The following is a 12,732-nucleotide window of genomic DNA, read 5'->3' as shown; positions in this document are numbered from 1 at the left end:
AACATAGTGAACATCTTAGCAACCATCTTTTCAAATCATGGCATTTGTGTGGGGGTACAAACCCAAGGATCGGTAAGTTGACACTGCAAAGGAGGAAAAACATTGACAATCTGGCCCTGCCGAATCTTCAGTACTATCATTGGACAGCTGCAGCCGAGAGTTATTGAAGTTATAGAACAGTACAGCACAGAACAGGCCCTTCGGCCCTCGATGTTGTGCCGAGCAATGATCACCCTACTTAAACCCACGTAACCCATATACCCGTAACCCAACAATCCCCCCATTAACCTTACACTACGGGCAATTTAGCATGGCCAATCCACCTAACCCGCACATCTTTGGACTGTGGGAGGAAACCGGAGCACCCGGAGGAAACCCACGCACACACGGGGAGGACGTGCAGACTCCACACAGACAGTGACCCAGCCGGGAATCGAACCTGGGACCCTGGAGCTGTGAAGCATTGATGCTAACCACCATGCTACCGTGAGGCCCGGAAGGGTGAAGGTATGGCTACAAGAACCAAACAGAATGGGTGAGACTGGAGGAGTCCTCCTGCAAGGGAACAACCCTCCGAGCCCTCACCACAGCAACGTTCCCAGCCCACCCCCACGGATGTACACATCCTGCCCAGTGGTGGTAGCCACACTGAAAACATGGATTCAAATGAGGCAGCATTTTCGTTTAACCACGTCCTCCATGGCTCCCATCTGCGGCAACCACAAATTCCCGTCAGCCATGCTGGACGGCACCTTTAAAAAATGGAGACTGGATGGGGTACGTTAGCGGTCAGGGGCTTTTACATAGGGGACAGACTTGCAACCTTGGGCAAGCAGATGGAGGAGTTGGACTTGCCGACCGGACAGGAACTCAGGCACGTCCAAACTTTCTCCGCAAGGAGACGGCAAGATATCCTAGGGCCCTGAGAGAGATACAACATGAGGGGGGGGGGGGGAAAGCTGTGAACATGTACGGACTGTTGCTGGACAGGCAAACTACCACTGAACGAAGCCAGATGAAAATGGGAGGACAAACTGAGAACAGAAGTGGGGTGGGGACTCTGGAGCAAAGCATTGAGCAGAGACAACTCCACCTCCTCCTGGACAAGGCTCAGCCTCATGCAATTCAAAGTGTTGCACAGAGCTCACCTAACCAGAACCCGAATGAGTATGTTCTTCCCGGAGGTGGAGGACAAATGTGAATGGTGCTAGGGAGGCCCAGCCAACTAAGCCCACATGTTCCGCACAGCCTTCTTCGAGGCAATGTCCAGGGTTGTGGGGGTGAGGGTGGATCCGTGCCCGAGAGTGGCAGTCTTTGGGGTATCGGACCAGCCAGAACTACATATAGGGAAGAGGGCTGATGTCCAAGCCTTCGCTTCCTTAAACACACGCCAGAGAATCCTGCTCGGCTTGCGATCAGCAGCGCCACTCACAGCTGCAGACTGGCTGACAGACCTGTCGGAATTTCTCCACCTGGAGAAGATCAAACACACCATCGAGGGCTTCCACTATGCATGGGGGCCATTCATCAGTCCAAGACCTGTTTGAGGCCAATAGCGACTAGGAAGTGAGGGGATAGGGGGGTGGGAGGAAGACAAGGGAAGACACACACAAGGGGTGGGGGAAAAAGGGAACCCAAGGGAATCACAGAACGAAGCATGGAGAAAAGGGGAGGGGTGGCAGTGCCATGCAGCCACCCACCCCCCCACCCCCATATAATAAAAACTAAAAAACCCCAACAGAAAGAAGCGGAACACAGTATATGACGCCCAGGCAGAATGCAACACTAAGAGGGAAACTAAGCACCAGCAAACGAAAGGGAGGAGGGATGGGGGCACTTGTAAAAATCCTTGTAATAACAAACAACTTTATTTGTAAATACCAGATACACTTGAGCTGTCACTCTGTAAAAACTGAAATAAAAATATTTCGGGAAAAAAAAAAGTAAAATCCAATCCCTGTTGTTACTCATGAATTCGCTGATGTTTCAGCAGGTGGGCTGACTGTGTGAATCCTTTCCCACATTCCGAGCAGGTGAACGGCCTCTCCCCCGTGTGACTTCGCTGGTGTACAGTGAGTTGAGACGATGTCTTGAACCCAGTCCCGCAGTGACAGCATCTGAATGGTCTTTCATCAGTGTGAACACGTTGATGGGTCATCAAATTCCCAGAACTTTTATAGCACTTCCCACAGTCTGGACATTTGAAAGGTCTCTCATCAGTGTGAACCTGCTGGTGTTTCAGCAGGTTGGATGACTGAGTGAATCCCTTCCCACACTTAGAGCAGGTGAACGGTCTTTCCCCGGTGTGAATTTCCTGGTGTGCAGTGAGTTGCGATGACCACCTGAACCCAGTTCCACAATGAGAGCACCTGAACGGTCTCTCATCAGTGTGAACACGTTGATGGTGCATCAGTTCCTCAGAACTTTTAAAGCACTTCCAACAGTTGTGACATTTAAATGGTCTCTCGTCAGTGTGAACATCTTGGTGTCTCAGCAGGTTGGATGATCGTGTGAATCCCTTCCCACATATGGAGCAAGTGAATGGCCTCTCCCGAGTGTGACTGCGACGATGGGTTTCCAGCACTGATGGGTAATTGAATCCCTTTCCACAGTCCTCACATTTCCACAGTCTCACCGCGATGTTATCAGGACCTTTTCTGTCCATTTTTGAAGGCTGATGATCCTCTGATCCTGATAAATTGAGGAACTCTTGACAAATCCTGATGTGATGTTTGGATTCAGTTACCTGATTGCAAATCCTCTCCTTCTAATGCCCTGAATTCATTTAAAACAGAAAAAAGGGGAGTGAGAGAGAACCCACAAAAACACAAAGGCAGGTTGTAAAATTGAGCTGAACGAATCTGGTAATTTGTGGGGTCGGCACTAGGAAGAAGTGACCATGAAATCTGTTGGATCTTCATAAAAACCCAACTGGTTCAGTAATATCCTTCAGAGAATGGAACCTGCCTCCCAGCCTGGACCTGTACAAGACTTTCGCCTAGATAAGAAATTAGAAATTATGACATAAGACCAAATGGAGAGTCTGCTCGGTCATTCAACACAATTGTGGCTGATCTTGGGCTTCAACTCCATTTTCCTGAGTTCCCCATTTCCTCAACTGAGAGAGATCAGAAATCTCTCCATCTCAGCCTGAAATATATTCAATGATGGTGCATCTAGGGCAGCACGGTAGCATTGTGGATAGCACAATTGCTTCACAGCTCCAGGGTCCCAGGTTCGATTCCGGCTTGGGTCACTGTCTGTGCGGAGTCTGCACATCCTCCCCGTGTCTGCGTGGGTTTCTTCCGGGTGCTCCGGTTTCCTCCCACAGTCCAAAGATGTGCGGGTTAGGTGGATTGGACATGATAAATTGCCCTTAGTGTCCAAAATTGCCCTTAGTGTTGGGTGGGGTTGCTGGGTTATGGAGATAGGGTGGAGGTGTTGACCTTGGGTAGGGTGCTCTTTCCAAGAGTCGGTGCAGTCTTGATGGGCCGAATGGCCTCTTTCTGCACTGTAAATTCTATGATAATCTATGATCTATCCACAACTCGCTGGTTTCAAGAACCAAAGTCAGAGAGGTGGTAGAGACAGAGGGGGAAATGGGTGAGCAGGGGGAAGGAGACTGATTTAATAGACCCAAAACAAAACCAGAACTTGGGCAGAATCTCCTGAACCACTAACCTCCATGACCCAGAAGGACCAGGGTAGCACCAAGTTTCCCTCCAAGTCTTACACTGTTCTGACATGTCTGACATTCAGGACTGGATGAACAGAAACTTCCTCCATTTAACTATTAGGAAGACTGAAGTCATTGTCTTCAGTCCTCACTACAAACTGCACTACCAGCCACCGACTCCATCCCTCTCCCTCACAGCTTTCTGAGATTGAACCAGACCATTCGTTACCATGGTGAAATTTTTCACCCAAAGGTCAGCATCCAACCATATTTTCGTATCATCTCCAAAACCGCCTCGTTCCACCTCAGGAACATCACCTGACTCCAACCCAGTTTCAGCTCTTCTGCTGCTGAAACCCACATCCATTCCTTTACCTCTAAACGCATTCCCGGCCAGCCTCCCATATTCAACCTCTCTGTAATCTTGAGGTCATCCAAAACTCTCCTGCCCATGTGTTTACTCACACCAAGTCTCGATCACCCATCACCCCTGTGCTCACTGACCTACTGTTTGTAGTTTGCACATTCTCCTTGTGGCTGCGTGGGTTTCAAAGGCCCGGAGTTCAGATGCAACAGAATTTTCAATTAGTATCGCTTCTCGGCCTTTTGGCTAAGGTGACTGTGAGCTCAGGTGTAATGCCCGGATCTGGTATGTCTCTCTTGTGGGCACCATGAATTGGATTCAATTTGAATTGTTTTTTTGGAGCAGGCAAGGAGCTGGATTAGGGGTTTGCCCCTGTCCACACTCTGCTCTAGCTTTGTAACTATTATAAAGTAATACATTTTTAAAAAGTTTCAACTTGTCAGCAGCGTTTTCAAATCCCTCCATGCTCTCTCCCTTCCCTACCTCTGTAATCTCATTCAGCCTCTGAGCAGCACGGTGGTGCAGGTGTTAACACTGCTGCCCATGGCGCTGAGGACCCGGGTTTGATGCCAGGTCATTGTCTGTTTGGAGTTTGCACATTCTCCTTGTGTCTGCGTGGGTTTCAACCCCACAGCCCAAAGATGTGAACGTTAGGTGGATTGGTTATGCTAAATTGCCCCTTAATTGGAAAATAATAATCGGGTACTCTAAATTAATTAGGGCAGCATGGTAGCACAGTGGTTAGCACTGTTGCTCAACGGCACAGGGTCCCAGGTTCGATTCCTGGCTTGGGTCACTGTCTGCACGCTCTCCCTGTCTCTGCGTGGGTTTCCTCTGGGTGCTCCGGTTTCCTCCCACAAGTCCCGAAAGATGTGCTGTTAGGTAATTTGGACATTCTGAATGCCCCCTCAGTGTACCCAAACAGGCACCGGTGTGTGGCTTCTGGGGGATTTTACAGTTACTTCATTGCAGTGTTAATGTAAGCCTACTTGTGACAATAAAGATTATTATTACTATTATTAAAGATATCTGTGCTCTTTTAATTCCGGCCTCATTAGCAATTCACATTTTAATCACTCCACCATTGGTTATCATTTTGTCAGTTTCCAAGATTCCAAGCTCTGAAATTTCTCCTGAAACTTCTTCACCTCACTTTCCTCCTTTAAAAAAACTCCTCAAAACCACTTAAAAAAAATATAGAGTTCCCATTTCATTTTTTTTACAATTAAGGGGCATTTTAGAATGGCCAATCCACCTATCCTGCAGATCTTTGGGTTGTGGGGGCCAAACCCATGCAAACACGGGGAGAATGTGCAAACTTCACACAGACAGTGACCCAGAGCCGGGATCGAACCTGGGTTCTCGGCACCATGAGGCAGCAGTGCTAACCACTGCAACGCCATGCTGTCCTCCAAAACCACCTTTTAAACATTTGTTCATCTGCCCTGATATATTTTCATGTGGTTCAATGTCAAATGTTGCCGTATAACATTCCTGTGAAATTATTTGGAATGTCCTATTACACAAAAGGTGATATATAAATACAAATTATTACTTTTGATTTGGACATATACCACCGCTCCTTCATCATCGCTGGGTGAATTACGTGTAACTCCTTACCTAACAGCGCTGGAGGAGCACCTTCACCACACGGACTGCAGCGGTTCAAGTTTAGCGTCAAACATCACCACCTTTGATCTGGGATTGAAAATATATCTTTGTAACTGTGAAGAGAGAAATACAGTCAAGATTTCACATTATTCAAAATGAATTACAGGGAATAACAATGATGCAGAACTTGATGCCAAATAAGAGCGCAGAAGCAGAAGAAAAAAACAATTCCCGACTGTGAAAGATCCAGTGGGAAGATAAAGCTGATAGGCCAGCTGCAGATGGTCAGGGGTTGGCCTGCGGTAGAAACCTCATGAGACCGTAGAAGTGACAGGAAAGCATGACGTATCGTTAAAATAAACCCATTATTGAAGAGGTGGAGTATAAGAGAGGTGATCAGGGATGGCAGAGGTGAACCAGAGCAATGAATGGACATGGATTCAGATCCAAAGTAAATGAGTCGCCAGGCCAGAGTCTTGGAACCGCTCATAGAGCAAAGAACTGCAATAAAGAACAAAGAAAAGTATAGCACATGAACAGGCCCTTTGACCCTCCATGCCTGTGCCTACCTTGCTGCCCGTCTAAACTAAAATCTTCTACACTTCCAGGGTCTGTATCACTCTATTGCCATCCTATTCATGTATTTGTCAAGATGCCACTTAAATAGGGCAGCACGGTGGCCTAGTGGTTAGCACAACCGCCTCACGGCGCTGAGGTCCCAGGTTCGATCCCGGCTCTGGGTCACTGTCCGTGTGGAGTTTGCACATTCTCCCCGTGTCTGCGTGGGTTTCGCCCCCACAACCCAAAAATGTGCAGAATAGGTGGATTGGCCACGCTAAATTGCCCCTTAATTGGAAAAAATAATTGGGTAATCTAAATTTATAAAAAGAAAAAAAAAAGATGCCACTTAAATGTCACTATCGTCCCTGCTTCCACCACCTCCTCCGGCAGCGAGTTCCAGGCACCCACTACCCTCTGTGTAAAGAATTGCCTCGTACATCTCCTCTAAACTTTGCCCCTCGCACCTTAAACCTATGTCCCCCAGTAATTGACCCCTCTACCCTGGGAAAAATTATCTGACAATCCATTCTGTCTATGCCCCTCATAATTTTGTAGACTTCAGGTCGCCCCTCAACCTCTTTTGTTCCAGTGAGAACAAACCAAGTTTATTCAACCTCTCCTCACAGCTAATGCCCTCCATACCAGGCAACATCCTGGAAAATCTCTTCTGCACCCTCTCTAAAGCCTTCACATCCTTCTGGTAATGTGGCGACCAGAATTGAACACGATACTCCAAGTGTGGCCTAACTAAGGTTTTATACAGTTGCAACATGACTTGCCAATTTTTATACTCAATGCCCCGGCCAATGAAAACAAGCATGCCGTATGCCTTCTTGACTACCTTCTCCACCTGTGTTTCCCCTTCAGTGACCTGTGGATCTGTACACCTAGATCTCTCTGACTGTCAATAGTCTTGAGGGTTCTACCAATCATTGTATATTCCCTACCAGTATTAGACCTTCCAAATTACCTCACATTTGACCGGATTAAACTCCATGTGCCATCTCTCCGCCCAAGTCTCCAAATGATCTAAATCCTGTTGAATCCTCTAACAGTCCTCATCGCTATCTGCAATTCCATCAACCTTTGTATCGTCCGCAAACTTACTAATCAGACCAGTTACTTTTTCCTCCAAATAATTTATGTATACTACAAACAGCAAAGGTCCCGGCGCTGAACCCTGCAGAACATCACTAGTCACAGCCCTCCAATCAGAAAAGCACCTTTCCATTGCTACTCTCTGCCTTCTATGACCTAGCCAGTTCTGTATCCATCTTGCCAGCACACCTCTGATCCCGTGTGACTTCAGCTTTTGTACCAGTCTGCCATGAGGGACCTTGTCAAAGGCCTTACTGAAGTCCACATAGACAACATCGACTGACCTACCTGCATCAATCATCTTTGTGACCGACTCATCAGGGGAAAGTAGTCAAGAATCAGGGGAAAGTAGCCAAGGCATGAAAGGGAGAGACAGCTAAACCTGAGGAAAGAAAGGCGAACCCTGGGGGGGGGGGGGGGGGGGGGGGAGAGAGAGAGAGAGAGAGAGAAATGGGAGCCGGAAGGAAGGCACTGGATACCAAAACGAGCATGACATCTCCAGGAGCGGGGAACGAGGAAAATAAAGACGGAGGACCAGCAGAAGCGGAGGTGAGCGCAAGACGGCAACAAGATGCGTCCGGGAGAAGCAGGCCACAACACAAAACACAGCCAAGTATCGCACACTGTAATTATCTCCCCGGCACCCAAATGTATATTTGCCTCCCCAATCCCCCCCCCCCCCCCCCCCCCGCAACCTGCAAACAGTCGCCTACTTACGTATTGTAAATAATTTTGCCAGGTGTATAGAGCTGCCGCTGTCGAGCTGGTGCACAATACCCTACCAGTTATTCTATTTCACTTTTTATTGGGTTTTTTTCACTATGTACTATTTTCTTCTCTTTGGTATGTTTGGGTGTGCCCTTCTCTTCTATATATATAGATATATAGAACAGTACAGCACAGAACAGGCCCTTCGGCCCTCGATGTTGTGCCGAGCAATGATCACCCTACTTAAACCCACGTAACCCGTATACCCACAATCCCCCCCATTAACCTTACACTACGGGCAATTTAGCATGGCCAATCCACCTAACCAGCACATCTTTGGACTGTGGGAGGAAACCGGAGCACCCGGAGGAAACCCACGCACAAACGGGGAGGACGTGCAGACTCCACACAGACAGTGCAGACTCCACACAGACACAGACAGTGTATATATATATTATATATACACATATATAATATATATGTTTCTTATCCTGTGTATAACGGTAATTATACCTTGTTCAAAACCCCATTAAAAAAACATTCATAAAAAATCTTTGTGACCTACTCGAAAAACTCTATCAAGTTAATGAGACACGACCTCCCCTTCACAAAACCGTGCTGCCTCTCACTAATACGTCCACTTGCTTCCAAATAGGAGTAGATCCTGTCTTGAATAATTCTCTCCAGTAATTTCCCTACCACTGATGTGAGGCTCACCTGCCTGTAGTTCCCTGGATTATCCTTGCTACCCTTCTTAAACAAAGGAACAACACTGGCTACTCTCCAGTCCTCCGGGACATCACCTAAAGACAGTGAGGATCCAAACATTTCTGTCAAGGCCTCAGCAATTTCCTCTCTTGCCTCCTTCAGTATTCTGGGGTAGATCCCATCAGGCCCTGGGGACTTATCCACCTTAATATTTTTCAAGACGCCCAACACCTTGTCTTTTTGGATCTCAATATGACCCAGGCTATCTACACGCCCTTCTCCAGACTCAACATCCACCAATTCCTGCTCTTTGGTAAATACTGATGCAAAGTATTCATTTAGTACCTCACCCTATTCCTCTGGCTCCACACATAGATTCCCTCCCCTGTTCTTCAGTGGGCCAACCCTTTCCCTGGCTGCACTCTTGCTTTTTATGTATCTGTAAAAAGCCTTGGGATTTTCCTTAACCCAATTTGCCAATTACTTTTCGTGACTCCTTCCTTAAGTTCCTTCCTACTTGCCTTGTATTCCACACAGGCTTTGCCTGTTCCCAGCCTTCTAGTCCTGACAAATGCCTCCTTTTTCTTTTTGACGAAGTCTACAATATCTCTTGTTACCCGAGGTTCCCGAAATTTGCCATATTTATCCTTCTTCCTCACAGGAACATGCCGGTTCTGAATTCCTTTCAACTGACATTTGAAAGCCTCCCACATGTCAAATGTTGATTTACCCTCAAACATCCGCCCCCGATCTAGGTTCTTCAGTTCCTGCCTAATATGGTTATAATTAGCCTTCCCCAATTTAGCACATTCACCAGGTAGGACACAGATTTCTAAATGGTAGATGAGTGATCAAAAAACTCAACTATGAAACAATTTCATGGGGGGCTGGTTTAGCACAGTGGACTAAGACAGCTGGCTTGTAATGCAGCGCGGGTTCAATTCCCATACCGGTGTCCCCGAACAGGCGCCGGAATGTGACGACTAGCAGCTTTTCATAGTAACTTCATTGAAGCCTACTTGTGACAATAAGCGATTATTATTTTTTTTCTTCTTTTCAATGTTAAAATCGTCTGCTGGTGCCTAAAGGTATCAAAAGCACTGGAGGCAGAGAAATATATCCCAGTATAGGTAATCCCTGGGGAGCGGGGTTGACGTCATCTTGCAATTACCGTTGTGTGATGATGTCACAGATACGCACACTCAATGCGCAAACCTGTGATTGACACATGTTATGGAGGATGGGAGGGTCCTTGAGAGGGTGCAGAGGATTTATCAGAACGGTTCAAGGGATGAGGAATTTTAGTTGCAAGATTGGTTGGAGAAGCTGGGGTGGTTCTCCCTGGAACAAAGGCGATTAAGGGGAGATTTGATAGAATTTTCCTATAGGTTCAGGTAAGGTAGATAAGGAAAGGCTGTTTCCATAAACTGATCACAGAAGGATCACAGACAGAATTAGATCTGAGGAAGAAATTCTACACAGTGAGGGGTAGTGAGTGACCTGGAACTCAATACTTACATTCAAACAATATGAAAATCGCTTATTCTCATGAGTAGGCTTCAATGAAGTTACTGTGAAAAGCCCCTAGTCGCCACATTCTGGCGCCTGTCCAGGGAGGCTGGTACGGGAATCGAACCGTGCTGCTGGCCTGCTTGGTCCCATTGAGCTGAATGACTCAGTCAGAATTTCATGTGATATTTGCTTTGAGTTTTCAGTCTGCAAATCCCTCCTACTTAGTATCCTGTTTAAAAGGAGATTACAAAAACAATCATCAATGCCAGTCCAAGAACAGAAATTAAGAGACAGACATTTAAGACCATAAGACATAGGAGCAGAATTAGGCCATTCGGCCCATTCCGTCTGCTCTGCCATTCAAACATGGCTGATACGTTTCTCATCCCCATTCTCCTGCCTTCTCCCAAAAACCTCTGATCTCCTTATGAATCAAGAACTCTGTCTTCAAGACATTGTGACTTGACCTCCACAGACTTCTGCAGCAAAGAGTTCGACAGATTCACCACCCTCTGGCTGAAGAAATTCCCCCTCTCAGTTTTAAAGGATTGTCCCTTCTGTCTGAGGCTATGCCCTCAGGTTCTGTTTTTTCCTCCCAGTGGAAACATCCTCTCCATGTCCACTCTATCTAGGCCTCTCAGTATCCTGCAGGTTTCATTAAAATCCCCTCTCATCCTGCGAAACTCCAACAAATACAGGCCCAGAATCTTCAACCACTCCTCATATGACAAGCTCTTCATTCTGGTGAACCTCCTCTTGATTCTTTCAGCACATCCTTCCTTAGAAATGGGGCCCCAAACTGCTCACAACACTCCAAATGGGTTTTAACCAGAGCCTTATACAGCCTCACAATTACATCCCTGCTCTTATATTCCAGCTCACTCAACATGAATGCTAACATTGCATTTACCTTCCTTACTGCCGACTGAACCTGCATGTTTACCAGAGTCATTAACTCGGACTCCGATGTCCCTTTGTGCATCTGGTTTCCAAGAAAATAGCCTGTGCCTCCATTCTTCCTACCAAAATGCATAACCTCACTTTTCCATATTGTATTTCCATCTGCCACTTCTTTTCCCACTCTTCTAGCCTGTCCAGGTCCTTCTGCAGCTCTTCTGCTTAAAACTACCTGTCCCACTGCAAATTTAGCAAAAGTGCTCAGTTGCTTCTTCCAGATTGTTAATGTAATGATCTTAATTATCATTAATTTCTCTTGGTTTGAGTTTTCTGTGTGTAAATCTTGCTCTTCTAATGCCCTGCAAGAGGAGTTTCCAAAATCCATCAGTATCAGTCTGCAACAGGGTCCGCGCATGCGCCCTGCTGCACAGCAGCTCCCCGGGCCGGGCAGAGGGAGGGATCCAGCCATTGCCGGTCTGTTCGCTGCAATGGTGGGGCGGGTTCTTTCTGATTCAGGGTCTACGGCCTGCACCAAGTGTTTATAGAGAGCCTCCTCGCCCACTCTGCTGGCTCAATTCCTCAGGCTTTAATTAACTCGGTTATCCTGCTACCGCGGCCATTTTCTCACCCACACTCAGCAGTCTGGTCACAGATCTGCGCATGCTCAGGAAAGACGGCGAGGCGCAAGCTCCAATCGCACCCTGAAGTGCGCATGTGCAGAGAACACTTGACGTTTGGATGATGTCCATTGTGCGCGCTCCCTCTGCTGGGCTCGAGCTCCGCAATTGGAAATTGACACTGGTGCAGTTAAAATGACATTTTACAATCCGAGGATGGTGGCAGCCTTTTAGAAAGGATGGAGAAAGATTAATTCAAATGCCACGAAAAATGCACGTGTCTGTTCTGGGTATAATTGAGAGCCGAAAAAGCGCTAGTTAGATGTGAGTTCACTGGAGTCTCAGGTAAATAAATTAAAGATTTAAATCCCGTTTTGTCAGTAAGAAACTGCCTATTGTGGATTAAATCATGATGTGGAGATGCCGGCGTTGGACTGGGATGAGCACAGTAAGAAGTCTTACAACACCAGGTTAAAGTCCAACATGTTCGTTTCAAACACGAGCTTTCGGAGCACTGCTCCTTCCTCCTTCACCTGAGGTGTTTGAAACAAACATGTTGGACTTTAACCTGGTGGATTAAATCATTTGATCATTTAAAACTGGATTGTTAGCAGGTGACCAACTTGAGTAAATCCCTTCCCACACATGAAGTATCTGTCTTTTTCCCATCAGATGTGGCTACTGCCGTGTCAACCAAGCAGATGATCGAGCCATTTCCAAATTCAACTGGTGAATCATCTTTTCACAGTGGGATTTTTACCCAGGACTGTCCAGATTGGACTTGGATCTCAATCCTCAATCTGGTAATGAGTTCTACATGCTAATCCAAAGAAAAGAAAGTCATAGAAGCCCACAGCATGTAAACAGGCCCTTCGGCCCAAACAGTCCATGCCGCTTCGACCCCAACAAATAGCCCCAATTGCCTACATTTGGCCCATATCCCTCTATACCCAGCTCTCCCATTGCTTGTTCTGGAATTT

At 46.8% G+C, this 12,732-nt stretch overlaps 2 protein-coding genes across 6 annotated transcripts in view; one reads left to right on the top strand and one right to left on the bottom strand.

Annotated features, from left to right (window-relative positions):
* Positions 1-1,846: 1,846 nt before the first annotated feature.
* On the bottom strand, positions 1,847-11,828 carry LOC119951440 (zinc finger protein 239-like). 4 transcript variants are annotated; one of them, XR_005457622.1, is made up of 3 exons: positions 10,245-11,755; positions 5,661-5,764; positions 1,847-2,775 (listed from the first exon to the last, which is right to left on the bottom strand). XR_005457622.1 is itself a non-coding variant. In XM_038774637.1 (3 exons), the coding sequence occupies exon 3, from the start codon at positions 2,663-2,665 to the stop codon at positions 1,964-1,966; it is 702 nt and encodes a 233-aa protein (XP_038630565.1). In that variant the 5' UTR covers positions 2,666-2,775; positions 5,661-5,764; positions 11,764-11,828; the 3' UTR covers positions 1,847-1,963. The 4 variants fall into 4 exon arrangements, 3 of the variants coding, with proteins under 3 accessions (XP_038630565.1, XP_038630566.1, XP_038630567.1); XM_038774637.1 differs by lacking the exon at positions 10,245-11,755 and adding an exon at positions 11,764-11,828; XM_038774638.1 differs by lacking the exon at positions 10,245-11,755 and adding an exon at positions 11,768-11,781.
* Positions 11,829-11,869: 41 nt separating this feature from the next.
* LOC119951431 (gastrula zinc finger protein XlCGF7.1-like) overlaps positions 11,870-12,732 on the top strand; it is a 36,507-nt gene continuing 35,644 nt past the window's right edge. Inside the window, exon 1 of one of the 2 annotated variants that reach the window (XM_038774612.1) lies at positions 11,870-12,097. The gene's annotated coding sequence lies outside the window, so the exon portion shown is untranslated. The remainder of the gene's footprint in view (positions 12,098-12,732) is intronic. The other variant, XM_038774610.1, reaches the window with a different exon arrangement.

This window comes from Scyliorhinus canicula, chromosome 17, assembly GCF_902713615.1.
Source record: "Scyliorhinus canicula chromosome 17, sScyCan1.1, whole genome shotgun sequence".
In the NCBI taxonomy this organism is placed as follows: domain Eukaryota; kingdom Metazoa; phylum Chordata; class Chondrichthyes; order Carcharhiniformes; family Scyliorhinidae; genus Scyliorhinus; species Scyliorhinus canicula.
This window is presented reverse-complemented; position numbering and strand designations above follow the sequence as displayed.